The 16,058-nt window shown below is 34.6% G+C and overlaps 1 protein-coding gene across 1 annotated transcript; it reads right to left on the reverse strand.

Moving 5' to 3' along the window:
* Positions 1–4,798: 4,798 nt before the first annotated feature.
* On the reverse strand, positions 4,799–15,831 carry LOC143246925 (ER membrane protein complex subunit 8-like). Its single transcript, XM_076494198.1, has 5 exons — positions 15,580–15,831; positions 13,090–13,166; positions 7,462–7,531; positions 6,915–7,009; positions 4,799–5,014 (listed from the first exon to the last, which is right to left on the reverse strand). Exons 1-5 carry the CDS (start codon positions 15,787–15,789, stop codon positions 4,855–4,857), a joined length of 612 nt encoding a protein of 203 aa, XP_076350313.1. The 5' UTR covers positions 15,790–15,831; the 3' UTR covers positions 4,799–4,854.
* Positions 15,832–16,058: the final 227 nt, after the last annotated feature.

A 16,058-nucleotide genomic window follows, 5' to 3' on the forward strand; every position in this document is an offset into this window, starting at 1 on the left:
CAGTTGTTGGTTATATATTGTGTCAGATGGTATTCCACCAGTTGTTGGTTATATATTGGTGTCAGATGGTATTCCACCAGTTGTTGGTTATATATTGCGTCAGATGGTATTCCACCAGTTGTTGGTTATATATTGGTGCGTCAGATGGTATTCCACCAGTTGTTGGTTATATATTGGTGTCAGATGGTATTCCACCAGTTGTTGGTTATATATTGTGTCAGACGGTATTCCACCAGTTGTTGGTTATATATTGTGTCAGATGGTATTCCACCAGTTGTTGGTTATATATTGGTGTCAGACAGTTGTTGGTTATATTGGTGTCAGATGGTATTCCACCAGTTGTTGGTTATATATTGTTATATATTGTGTCAGACGGTATTCCACTAGTTGTTGGTTATATATTGGTGTCAGATGGTATTCCACCAGTTGTTGGTTATATATTGCGTCAGATGGTATTCCACCAGTTGTTGGTTATATATTGCGTCAGATGGTTGTTGGTTATATATTGGTGTCAGATGGTATTCCACCAGTTGTTGGTTATATATTGGTGTCAGATGGTATTCCACCAGTTGTTGGTTATATATTGTGTCAGATGGTATTCCACCAGTTGTTGGTTATATATTGTGTCAGATGGTATTCCACCTGTTGTTGGTTATATATTGGTGTCAGATGGTATTCCACCAGTTGTTGGTTATATATTGGTGTCAGATGGTATTCCACCAGTTGTTGGTTATATATTGGTGTCAGATGGTATTCCACCAGTTGTTGGTTATATATTGTGTCAGATGGTATTCCACCAGTTGTTGGTTATATATTGGTCAGATGGTATTCCACCAGTTGATGGTTATATATTCCATTCCACCAGTTGTTGGTTATATATTGGTGTCAGATGGTATTCCACCAGTTGTTGGTTATATATTGGTGTCAGACGGTATTCCACTAGTTGTTGGTTATATATTGTGTCAGACGGTATTCCACTAGTTGTTGGTTATATATTGGTGTCAGATGGTATTCCACCAGTTGTTGGTTATATATTGGTGTCAGATGGTATTCCACCAGTTGTTGGTTATATATTGGTGTCAGACGGTATTCCACCAGTTGTTGGTTATATATTGGTGTCAGACGGTATTCCACCAGTTGTTGGTTATATATTGGTGTCAGATGGTATTCCACTAGTTGTTGGTTATATATTGTGTCAGACGGTATTCCACCAGTTGTTGGTTATATATTGTGTCAGACGGTATTCCACCAGTTGTTGGTTATATATTGGTGTCAGACGGTATTCCACCAGTTGTTGGTTATATATTGGTGTCAGATGGTATTCCACCTTGTTGTTGGTGTATATATTGGTGTCAGATTGGTATTCCACCAGTTGTTGGTTATATATTGGTGTCAGACGGTATTCCACTAGTTGTTGGTTATATATTGGTGTCAGACGGTATTCCACTAGTTGTTGGTTATATATTGGTGTCAGACGGTATTCCACTAGTTGTTGGTTATATATTGGTGTCAGATGGTATTCCACCAGTTGTTGGTGTCAGACGGTATTCCACTAGTTGTTGGTTATATATTGGTGTCAGACGGTATTCCACTAGTTGTTGGTTATATATTGGTGTCAGATGGTATTCCACCAGTTGTTGGTTATATATTGGTGTCAGACGGTATTCCACTAGTTGTTGGTTATATATTGGTGTCAGACGGTATTCCACTAGTTGTTGGTTATATATTGGTGTCAGACGGTATTCCACTAGTTGTTGGTTATATATTGGTGTCAGATGGTATTCCACTAGTTGTTGGTTATATATTGGTGTCAGACGGTATTCCACCAGTTGTTGGTTATATATTGGTGTCAGATGGTATTCCACCAGTTGTTGGTTATATATTGGTGTCAGACGGTATTCCACAGTTGTTGGTTATATATTGGTGTCAGATGGTATTCCACTAGTTGTTGGTTATATATTGGTGTCAGACGGTATTCCACCAGTTGTTGGTTATATATTGGTGTCAGACGGTATTCCACTAGTTGTTGGTTATATATTGGTGTCAGATGGTATTCCACCAGTTGTTGGTTATATATTGGTGTCAGACGGTATTCCACCAGTTGTTGGTTATATATTGTGTCAGATGGTATTCCACCAGTTGTTGGTTATATATTGGTGTCAGACGGTATTCCACAGATGGTATTAGTTGTTGGTTATATATTGGTGTCAGACGGTATTCCACTAGTTGTTGGTTATATATTGGTGTCAGACGGTATTCCACCAGTTGTTGGTTATATATTGGTGTCAGACGGTATTCCACCAGTTGTTGGTTATATATTGGTGTCAGACGGTATTCCACTAGTTGTTGGTTATATATTGGTGTCAGACGGTATTCCACCAGTTGTTGGTTATATATTGGTGTCAGACGGTATTCCACTAGTTGTTGGTTATATATTGGTGTCAGACGGTATTCCACTAGTTGTTGGTTATATATTGGTGTCAGACGGTATTCCACGTCAGACGGTTGTTGGTTATATATTGGTGTCAGACGGTATTCCACCAGTTGTTGGTTATATATTGGTGTCAGATGGTATTCCACCAGTTGTTGGTTATATATTGGTGTCAGACGGTATTCCACTAGTTGTTGGTTATATATTGGTGTCAGACGGTATTCCACTAGTTGTTGGTTATATATTGGTGTCAGATGGTATTCCACCAGTTGTTGGTTATATATTGGTCAGTCAGATGGTATTCCACTAGTTGTTGGCGTCAGATATAGTTGTTGGTTATATATTGCGTCAGATGGTATTCCACCAGTTGTTGGTTATATATTGTGTCAGATGGTATTCCACCAGTTGTTGGTTATATATTGTGTCAGATGGTATTCCACTTGTTGTTGGTTATATATTGGTGTCAGACGGTATTCCACCTAGTTGTTGGTTATATATTGCGTCAGATGGTATTCCACTAGTTGTTGGTTATATATTGGTGTCAGATGGTATTCCACCAGTTGTTGGTTATATATTGGTGTCAGATGGTATTCCACTAGTTGTTGGTTATATATTGGTGTCAGATGGTATTCCACTAGTTGTTGGTTATATATTGGTGTCAGATGGTATTCCACTAGTTGTTGGTTATATATTGGTGTCAGATGGTATTCCACCAGTTGTTGGTTATATATTGGTTCAGATGGTATTCCATTAGTTGTTGGTTATATATTGGTGTCAGATGGTATTCCACTAGTTGTTGGTTATATATTGGTGTCAGATGGTATTCCACCAGTTGTTGGTTATATATTGGTGTCAGATGGTATTCCACCAGTTGTTGGTTATATATTGGTGTCAGATGGTATTCCACCAGTTGTTGGTTATATATATGTCAGATGGTATTCCACTAGTTGTTGGATATATTGTGTCAGATGGTATTCCACTAGTTGTTGGTTATATATTGGTGTCAGATGGTATTCCACTAGTTGTTGGTTATATATTGGTGTCAGATGGTATTCCACAGTTGTTGGTTATATATTGGTGTCAGATGGTATTCCACCTAGTTGTTGGTTATATATTGGTGTCAGATGGTATTCCACTAGTTGTTGGTTATATATTGGTGTCAGATGGTATTCCACTAGTTGTTGGTTATATATTGGTGTCAGATGGTATTCCACCAGTTGTTGGTTATATATTGGTGTCAGATGGTATTCCACCAGTTGTTGGTTATATATTGGCGTCAGACGGTATTCCACTAGTTGTTGGTTATATATTGGTGTCAGATGGTATTCCACCAGTTGCTGGTTATATATTGGTGTCAGACGGTATTCCACTAGTTGTTGGTTATATATTGCGTCAGATGGTATTCCACTAGTTGTTGGTTATATATTGCGTCAGACGGTATTCCACCAGTTGCTGGTTATATATTGGTGTCAGACGGTATTCCACTAGTTTGGTTATATATTGGTGTCAGATGGTATTCCACCTTGTTGCTGGTTATATATTGTGTCAGATGGTATTCCACTAGTTGTTGGTTATATATTGTGTCAGATGGTATTCCACCAGTTGTTGGTTATATATTGGTGTCAGACGGTATTCCACTCTGTTGTTGGTTATATATTTATTTTTCGAGATTTGCGACTGTAATGTAAATCACTTTCACGTATCATCCTCCAAATATAGTCTCCCATCATGTTTTCGAGTATCACGCTCCCAGGTCACAAAAGCAGAGTTTGAAGAGAAAAATAGGTCTTTCCATTTAATTTAGGCATAAGCAACTGGGAAATAACACTTTCTGTCCAGGAACAAGTAAAACTTTTGTTACATAGTGTAATTATTCTTACCATTACTTTAGCAAAACCTAAAACCACACTCTGCTCTGAAGACAGAATATTTCCATGTATTCTGACCAGTAATATTTTATTATGAAAGTAACAATAGTTCATGTGTTCATTCTTTACCATCTGACACAGCACATAAAAACCACTGCACCTGTACTCTGTAATCACTAGTCATGTTTTCTTCAGAACTTTACATTGTATTTAAAGTAAATTATACACAGAAACTGATGTTTACTTGGATTTCACTAGAGTGTCAGAGTTGTGAACAACGTTTATGATCTGGTGATAATTTTGTATCTTTTCACAACTAATGAGTTACATCAATTTTATTTTATTTATTGAAACTTGTGATTGAACAATGAAAAATAACTTGGTTATCTTCATAAACAGTTCATTCCTGCTTACACACTAAACAGTTCACAACCAACACGTTTAAATCTCAGAAACATCTGTACCCTTAAAAATCACAATCTTAAAGAAAACAAATTGTCTCAACAATGATAGAACAGTTATGACATACTTACAGGGACTTTAAGTAATTCATTGCTATAAACAGCGTGCTATTTCTTCATTTATTAACTGGTTACTCCAGTCTTGAGATATGTCGTCAAGATGATTATCGAAATCGACCAAGTGTCTGTAAACCTTAGACTGAAGAAGTGTTGAGAGAATTCCAAGTGCTCCGTGACCTTGCTCAAGAAATACACTAATAAACGTATGAAAAACCTCTCATTAAAAATGTACACTGTAACCAGACACACACAAGTGTTTAAATTAGTACCTCATAAATAAAACAAACAACAAGAACATAATTTAATTTCCAAGACACCCAGAAACTATGCACCAGTAGAAACAATTATTAAACACAAAATTACTCTGCTGGATTTTCTACGGTATTGTTAGAGTTCACTAGCTGACTAGGACCTCAACAGACAGTTCGAAATATCTGTACATTCATCAGGAATATTCAGGAACTTGACATTTCACAGTTTGTAATGACACACTAAGAGTCACTTGACATTTCACAGTTTGTAATGACACACTAAGAGTCACTTGACATTTCACAGTTTGTAATGACACACTAAGAGTCACTTGACATTTCACAGTTTGTAATCACACACTAAGAGTCACTTGACATTTCAGTTTGTAATTACACACTAAGAGTCACTTGACATTTCACAGTTTGTAATGACACACTAAGAGTCACTTGACATTTCACAGTTTGTAATGACACACTAAGAGTCACTTGACATTTCACAGTTTGTAATCACACACTAAGAGTCACTTGACATTTCAGTTTGTAATTACACACTAAGAGTCACTTGACATTTCATAGTTTGTAATCACACACTAAGAGTCACTTGACATTTCACAGTTTGTAATCACACACTAAGAGTCACTTGACATTTCACAGTTTGTAATCACACACTAAGAGTCACTTGACATTTCACAGTTTGTACTCACACACTAAATGTCACTTGACATTTCACAGTATTTATAATTACACACTAAATGTCACTTGGCATTTCACAGTTTGTAATCACACACTAAATGACACTTGACATTTCACAATTTGTAATCACACACTAAATGTCAAATGGAAAATTTGACTCTCTCATTTATGTAATACTCACCAATTAAAAAAAGAAAAAAATATTCTGTTCACATTTTACTTACAAAATGACCTATGATTTCTGTTCACATTTTATTTACAAAATGACCTATGATTTCTATTCACATTTTACTTAGGAAATGACCTATGATTTCTGTTCACATTTTATTTATGAAATGACCTATGATTTCTGTTTACATTTTATTTACGAAATGACCTATGATTTTTATTCACATGTAGCAATATATTAATGTTCTTTCACTGATAGAGTTTTAATCAACTGCAATCATTTTGAGTAATAATTTGGAAACAAGGAGCTACACGGACATAGCAGTAGAAAACACTAAACTCTTTGAATTGTATAAACATTTTGGGACCACCATAACCTAGAATAGTTGGAATTTATTGAAGTGAAAACCCGAGATCTAGATAAGATTCAACCCCCAACTATATTTGTTTAGTAAAAACAATCACAAAGTTAATTTATACACAATGCCACTGTACTTAATAAACAGTAGACAAACAATGTACTTACATGAAATGTTTTACTAGATAATTGAATAATCAATATGTCAATCAAATATAAACAAATTGAAAGGTAATAATGGAGAAACACACTTCAATTTCTTTATCATTATTGACAAACCTGCTTTTCACTGATACCTAATCTTTAATACAAACTGTCTCTGTCTTGAAAAGACCTGTTCAGCATTTTCATTGGTAATTCTAACTTAACTTTTAAGGTCACTACAAAGAGTTGTTCTTGGTTTGTGTTTAGATCACACCACATAACGAACTATCTATGCTTCGTCCACTGAAGGATATGGAACTCCAATTTTAGTATGCAAGCATGTTAATTCACTGCAGACTCACCAGGGGACTCAAAATGTACCACACAGAAATAAATGGAATATTGTCATGAATGTCCCAACAGTACAATCTATTGAAATTCAACACCATCAAATTTTTTAGCTATCCTAAATATCAAACTAACCTGGTTTTATCTTTCAATTTCCACTTATTATCACTGTACTGATACAGCTGGAAACCAATTTCTTTGCAGTCAACAGAAATTTTTTGGTTATCCACCTTCAAAAGAAAGAAAGAGAGATAACAATTATAGAAATGTCTCACCAAATGTTCTATTCTTGTTCAGAGTTGCCCAAAAATAAACTGTATACATCTGTGGTCGTATTAACAGTGTTAAAAAATAAACTTGGAAAAATGGAACCACACATTTTGTAACAAGTATTTCACTGATTATTAAGTACTTATTAAGAAAAACACGAAAGAAACAATACAAAACTTAGAAATTTTGAAGTGATCCCTCAAATGTGTAAAACATTCCTAATAAAAACATTTAACTAAAGTAATTCAATAATTAAGTTTTAAAACATCGATTTCTTGTGCCTCTTAATAAATATTTGATTAATCATTGTTATTTTATCTCACAGAAAAACAAAATTTAGTTTTCATTTTGATGAATATCAATAATACAACACGAATACATTTAAAAGAAAACGTTTCATGTTTTTACTTACAATAACAAGACATGTATCACTAAAATTTTCTTGAACTTTCTCAGCTACTCTATAAGCAACAGCATCTGGGCTGGAAAACAGAAATACTTGTTAACATTGTATTACAGTATCGTTGAGAGGTAACAGTCAATACCAAAAAGGAAAGCAGTTCAAAATAAACTACGTAATGAACTTAAAATGAGTCCACCACGTGTGGAATAATTACAAGTAATTTAACTGTCTGAATATTATTTAACTTGAGGTCTATACTCCATTTAATGTTATGAAACAAATTCACCCACATTATCAAATTTGAAAATATTGAAATATCCCCCTAAATAACACAGATAATAAAATAATGGAAAGATAAAACTCAGACCTAAAAAAATACAATAGAAACCACATATTTCTTATTGCATGTATCATAGTTGCTAAACTATAATAAAACGTTTCTATATTTACAGCTTTTTTGAATTTAAGAAGAAATATAATTTCAGATAAGTAATGTTTCAATATGATTTTGTTCAGTAAAAAATTAATACATACCTATTTATTTAAAATGATAAACATAATAATGTATACAAAATGTTATATTTACATGAACAGTACTTCTGTAAAATACTATCACTAATATTTTGTTCAATTACAAGTACACTGCACTTGATTTATTTACACTTCCAACCTCAAGAATGGATGCAAGAGAAGCCTGGGGGACATAGGATATCTGTCTTTTACCAGATGAGATTATGTAAACTCAACTTCTTAAACTTTAAATAAATCAATAACTATTTTATAACAGGAATAGTGTGTCCCATAATATTATTATTTTAAAACAACACTGATTTTATTCTATTAATTAACGTATTATTAAGGAATCATAACAATTTGGTCCATCTTTCAATATATTATGATAGCTACACTTGAAATCTAAAACTTTATTTTGTATTCCATTATTCTGTATCAAAAAAGATTTATATAATAGAACTGATGTACAACCAGTACATAAGACACACAACAGAACTGATGAACAACCAGTACATAAGACACACAACAGAACTGATGAACAACCAGTACATAAGACACACAACAGAACTGATCAACAACCAGTACATAAGACACACAACAGAACTGATCAACAACCAGTACATAAGACACACAACAGAACTGATCAACAACCAGTACATAAGACACACAACAGAACTGATGCACAACCAGTACATAAGACACACAACAGAACTGATGAACAACCAGTACATAAGACACACAACAGAACTGATGAACAACCAGTACATAAGACACACAACAGAACTGATGAACAACCAGTACATAAGACACACAACAGAACTGATGAACAACCAGTACATAAGACACACAACAGAACTGATCAACAACCAGTACATAAGACACACAACAGAACTGATGAACAACCAGTACATAAGACACACAACAGAACTGATGAACAACCAGTACATAAGACACACAACAGAAATGATCAACAACCAGTACATAAGACACACAACAGAACTGATCAACAACCAGTACATAAGACACACAACAGAACTGATCAACAACCAGTACATAAGACACACAACAGAACTGATCAACAACCAGTACATAAGACACACAACAGAACTGATCAACAACCAGTACATAAGACACACAACAGAACTGATGAACAACCAGAACATAAGACACACAACAGAACTGATGAACAACCAGTACATAAGACACACAACAGAACTGATGAACAACCAGTACATAAGACACACAACAGAACTGACGAACAACCAGTACATAAGACACACAACAGAACTGACGAACAACCAGTACATAAGACACACAACAGAACTGATCAACAACCAGTACATGACACACAATAGAACTGATCAACAACCAGTACATAAGTGACAAAACAGAACTGATCAACAACCAGTACATAAGTGACAAAACAGAACTGATGAACAACCAGTACATAAGACACACAACAGAACTGATGAACAACCAGTACATAAGACACACAACAGAACTGATGAACAACCAGTACATAAGACACACAACAGAACTGATGAACAACCAGTACATAAGACACACAACAGAACTGATCAACAACCAGTACATAAGACACACAACAGAACTGATCAACAACCAGTACATAAGACACACAACAGAACTGATCAACAACCAGTACATAAGACACACAACAGAACTGATCAACAACCAGTACATAAGACACACAACAGAACTGATCAACAACCAGTACATAAGACACACAACAGAACTGATCAACAACCAGTACATAAGACACACAACAGAACTGATCAACAACCAGTACATAAGACACACAACAGAACTGATGAACAACCAGTACATAAGACACACAACAGAACTGATGAACAACCAGTACATAAGACACACAACAGAACTGATGAACAACCAGTACATAAGACACACAACAGAACTGATCAACAACCAGTACATAAGACACACAACAGAACTGATCAACAACCAGTACATAAGACACACAACAGAACTGATCAACAACCAGTACATAAGACACACAACAGAACTGATCAACAACCAGTACATAAGACACACAACAGAACTGATCAACAACCAGTACATAAGACACACAACAGAACTGATCAACAACCAGTACATAAGACACACAACAGAACTGATCAACAACCAGTACATAAGACACACAACAGAACTGATCAACAACCAGTACATAAGACACACAACAGAACTGATCAACAACCAGTACATAAGACACACAACAGAACTGATGAACAACCAGTACATAAGACACACAACAGAACTGATGAACAACCAGAACATAAGACACACAACAGAACTGATGAACAACCAGTACATAAGACACACAACAGAACTGATGAACAACCAGTACATAAGACACACAACAGAACTGACGAACAACCAGTACATAAGACACACAACAGAACTGACGAACAACCAGTACATAAGACACACAACAGAACTGATGAACAACCAGAACATAAGACACACAACAGAACTGATGAACAACCAGTACATAAGACACACAACAGAACTGATCAACAACCAGTACATGACACACAATAGAACTGATCAACAACCAGTACATAAGTGACAAAACAGAACTGATCAACAACCAGTACATAAGTGACAAAACAGAACTGATGAACAACCAGTACATAAGACACACAACAGAACTGATGAACAACCAGTACATAAGACACACAACAGAACTGATGAACAACCAGTACATAAGACACACAACAGAACTGATGAACAACCAGTACATAAGACACACAACAGAACTGATCAACAACCAGTACATAAGACACACAACAGAACTGATCAACAACCAGTACATAAGACACACAACAGAACTGATCAACAACCAGTACATAAGACACACAACAGAACTGATCAACAACCAGTACATAAGACACACAACAGAACTGATCAACAACCAGTACATAAGACACACAACAGAACTGATCAACAACCAGTACATAAGACACACAACAGAACTGATCAACAACCAGTACATAAGACACACAACAGAACTGATCAACAACCAGTACATAAGACACACAACAGAACTGATCAACAACCAGTACATAAGACACACAACAGAACTGATCAACAACCAGTACATAAGACACACAACAGAACTGATGAACAACCAGTACATAAGACACACAACAGAACTGATGAACAACCAGAACATAAGACACACAACAGAACTGATGAACAACCAGTACATAAGACACACAACAGAACTGATGAACAACCAGTACATAAGACACACAACAGAACTGGACGAACAACCAGTACATAAGACACACAACAGAACTGACGAACAACCAGTACATAAGACACACAACAGAACTGATGAACAACCAGAACATAAGACACACAACAGAACTGATGAACAACCAGTACATAAGACACACAACAGAACTGATCAACAACCAGTACATGACACACAATAGAACTGATCAACAACCAGTACATAAGTGACAAAACAGAACTGATGAACAACCAGAACATAAGACACACAACAGAACTGATGAACAACCAGTACATAAGACACACAACAGAACTGATGAACAACCAGTACATAAGACACACAACAGAACTGAGGAACAACCAGTACATAAGACACACAACAGAACTGACGAACAACCAGTACATAAGACACACAACAGAACTGACGAACAACCAGTACATAAGACACACAACAGAACTGACGAACAACCAGTACATAAGACACATAACAGAACTGAAGAACAACCAGTACATAAGACACACAACAGAACTGAAGAACAACCAGAACATAAGACACACAACAGAACTGATGAACAACCAGTACATAAGACACACAACAGAACTGATGAACAACCAGTACATGACACACAACAGAACTGATCAACAACCAGTACATAAGTGACAAAACAGAACTGATGAACAACCAGAACATAAGACACACAACAGGACTGATGAACAACCAGAACATAAGACACACAACAGGACTGATGAACAACAAGTACATAAGACACACAACAGAACTGATGAACAACCAGTACATAAGACACACAACAGAACTGATGAACAACCAGAACATAAGACACACAACAGAACTGATGAACAACCAGTACATAAGACACAACAGAACTGATCAACAACCAGTACATAAGTAACAAAACAGAACTGATGAACAACCAGAACATAAGACACACAACAGAACTGATGAACAACCAGAACATAAGACACACAACAGAACTGATCAACAACCAGTACATAAGACACACAACAGAACTGATCAACAACCAGTACATAAGACACACAACAGAACTGATGAACAACCAGTACATAAGACACACAACAGAACTGATCAACAACCAGTACATAAGACACACAACAGAACTGATCAACAACCAGTACATAAGACACACAACAGAACTGACGAACAACCAGTACATAAGACACACAACAGAACTGATGAACAACCAGAACATAAGACACACAACAGAACTGATGAACAACCAGTACATAAGACACACAACAGAACTGATCAACAACCAGTACATAAGTCACACAACAGAACTGACCAACAACCAGTACATAAGTCACACAACAGAACTGATGAACAACCAGTACATAAGTCACACAACAGAACTGATGAACAACCAGTACATAAAACACACAACAGAACTGATGAACAACCAGTACATAAGTCATACAACAGAACTGATGAACAACCAGTACATAAATCATACAACAGAACTGATGAACAACCAGTACATAAGACACAACATGACTGATGAACAACCAGTACATAAGTCACAACATGACTGTAAAATGTTCTGACATTAACACTAACACTACACTTGAGATAAACTTGTATATGTATTTCTTTCATAATTAGCATAAAACATAAACAATTACATTCCTAATAAATCCAAATAGAAGTTTGTTTAATATACAAACAAAATATAATGACTTGCATTACCAATGATTTACAAATGTGATTAAATAACTTTATCATATCTAATATATACGTGTGTGTATTCAGTATAAATGTCGTTAACCTACACAATATATATATATATATACACACACACAGAATGTTTTTCATACCATGAATTTTGGTAATTTTCATTTCCTTGGTAATATCCAGCAATTTCTAGTCCTTTTGATTTGCAGTAATATTCCACCTGTTAAATGAAATCAATCAACCTAGTAAGTCAGTAATACTCCACCTGTTAAATGAAATCAATCAACCTAGTAAGTCAGTAATACTCCACCCGTTAAATGAAATCAATCAACCTAATAAGTCAGTAATACTCCACCCATTAAATGAAATCAATCAATCTAATAAGTCAGTAATACTCCACCTGTTAAATGAAATCAATCAACCTAATAAGTCAGTAATATTCCACCTGTCAAATGAGAGCAATCAACCTAATAAATCAGTAATATTTCACCTGTCAAATGAGAGCAATCAACCTAAGTCAGTAATATTCCACCTGTTAAATGAAATCAATCAACCTAATAAGACAGTAATACTCCACCTGTTAAATGAAATCAATCAACCTAATAAGTCAGTAATATTCCACCTGTCAAATGAGAGCAATCAACCTAATAAGTCAGTAATATTCCACCTGTCAAATGAGAGCAATCAATCTAATAAGTCAGTAATACTCCAACTGTCAAATGAGAGCAATCAATCTAATAAGTCAGTAATACTCCAACTGTCAAATGAGAGCAATCAATCAACTTAATAAGTCAGTAATATTCCACCTGTCATACGAGAGCAATCAACCTAAAAAGTCAGTAATATTCCACCTGCCAAATGACAACAATTAGATTAATCAGGCCTAAAAAATATTGTTTGGTATGGAAGCAAATCTTCATGTATTCTCATGACAGCTGGTATGGGTATTAAAAACTTTAATTAAAATAAAGTAGAGAACAACATTTCAACCTTTCTATGTCATCTTTAGCTTGTTCTATACCTTAAAGTTGCCAGCAACCATATCAGCCATGTTTATAATACACTGTTAGTTCAAGTAGGCTTCTAATCATAGAGTGATAATTCACTTGTTTGTCATAGATTCCAATTATTATCCATCGCACTTTACAACACATTATAAATTTGTGAAAACATACACACACATAAGAAAAATATATTGCTTTCTATACCTACATAAGAAGACATTCAAACTATACCACATAAATTAAAAAGTGGTTACAATAAATACATATCAGATTTAAAACCAACAGTCTGAGCAGTTTCTATTAGTTTTTCATTTCGGGAGCAGTAAAGTCAACTGTTTGAAAGTGTTTGAGTTTCCATTTTTTAAAAATGTACTTTTGCTATTTTTACTGTTACTTCTACCGTCGTTAGCAAACTGTAAGTTGCAAGAAAAACTTGAACATGAAGCTGTACTTATAACATGAAGCTGTGCTTATAAGTGTTGCACAACTACTGAACACACTTCACAGCTCTTCTGGATAACAAATATTCAAAGAAACAGAAGTTAATCCACTACTAGAATTAAAGATTTGGGAAAGACACACAAACCTCCTGCTATGACAATTTTATTTTCCTTTAAAGGTGACATGACTTACTATATGAGATGCCATCCATTGTAGTACAGATCAACACACACACACTTTAAGAAAAAAATGTAAATTTAATATCCCACTTTCTTTTTGCAGCTTTCTTATCCCCCAACTTTTTAAACAATTTCTTCCTTTTTTTAAAATGTTGTTTTTGATCATACAAAAGAACTTATCAATAGAAAATGCTATGAACACAGGTGATTCATTTTGTTCTTTTTCTTTATGCCACAAATTCTGTATCAATTGACAAAAAAAATTAAAAACAGACTTTTGTGTGACACAGATCCTTTGAAAACAATCACAAAAGAAAGGGTACAAACTGTCTGTTAACAGAGATTATTAAAAATAACAAAAAAGAACCTCTTCCTTCATTTTTTAAAAAAACTTTTGATGTTAAATTATGATGACAAGAAACCCATTTGAAGTAAAACTGTCTCTCAAGATGGCTGGTATGGGTATTAAAACTTTTATTAAAATAAAGTAGAGAACATTTTGATCTTTTTTAGGTCACCTTCAAGTTAACCTAAAGACCATCTCTTTTCTTAACTTGAGGATGACCCAAGAAGGTCAAAACACCGAGATGCATTTTGATGTTAAATTTTTTGTTACATGGTCTTACTGTAAGAGGGAAATCAGTGATTTTAAATGACAGCCTTTACCAACAAGAGTCCCTTCTTGTTCACAAGTTACATCATGTTCACAACTATGCTGGCTTTTATCTTTCTTCAACAAATTTTTTGGTTATATAGTTTGATCTCGACAAGCTTACTGAAGTTTAATATGAAAATTTGAAAACTATAACCAATTTTTCTTTTTAAAACTCCTAGAAAAAATTAAATTTTACAAATAAGCTGTTATACTCGTTGTCACAGTATTGGTTTACAGTTGTGCTAACAAAGCGTTTAAACTTTAGTTAAAATTATTAGTGCGAAGTCCAAACTGCATAACTACTGTACTTAGTACTGAGGAAGATAACACTAATACAGTTAAATATACACGTACCTGCATGAAAGCAACTTCTAGCATCGGAGTCAATCCTAAACTCATATGGAAAAAAGGAATACATTCAACAATATTTACGACTGACTGCCCATTTTTATGAGATTTCTTTTGCTCTGCTAAAAATATACCGTTTACTGCACAGTGGGGATATTTCATTATATGTAATAACATTTTGCAATACGCCCTAACACTTATCACGATTTCCGCCATCTTGAAATTGACTTCACATACGAAAGCGGTCTCAAATCGAAAGAGTGCAATGGTGACGAATATCAGGTTTATAAAAATAATTATTCTGATTGATTTTAAATATTACACTTATTTAATGTAATTTTCCTACCTTTTTGTTTGGAATGAAAAGTATTCAAAATTGAAATTTATTTGACAGTAAGAAAAGAAATTAGTGATAAAAAGTACAATTACTCTAGGCATTAAACATTAAAGTTGCTTCTATATTTTATTATTGTAAATATTATTTT

The sequence above is a fragment of the Tachypleus tridentatus genome, chromosome 3 (genome assembly GCF_004210375.1).
Source record: "Tachypleus tridentatus isolate NWPU-2018 chromosome 3, ASM421037v1, whole genome shotgun sequence".
NCBI classification, from domain to species: domain Eukaryota; kingdom Metazoa; phylum Arthropoda; class Merostomata; order Xiphosura; family Limulidae; genus Tachypleus; species Tachypleus tridentatus.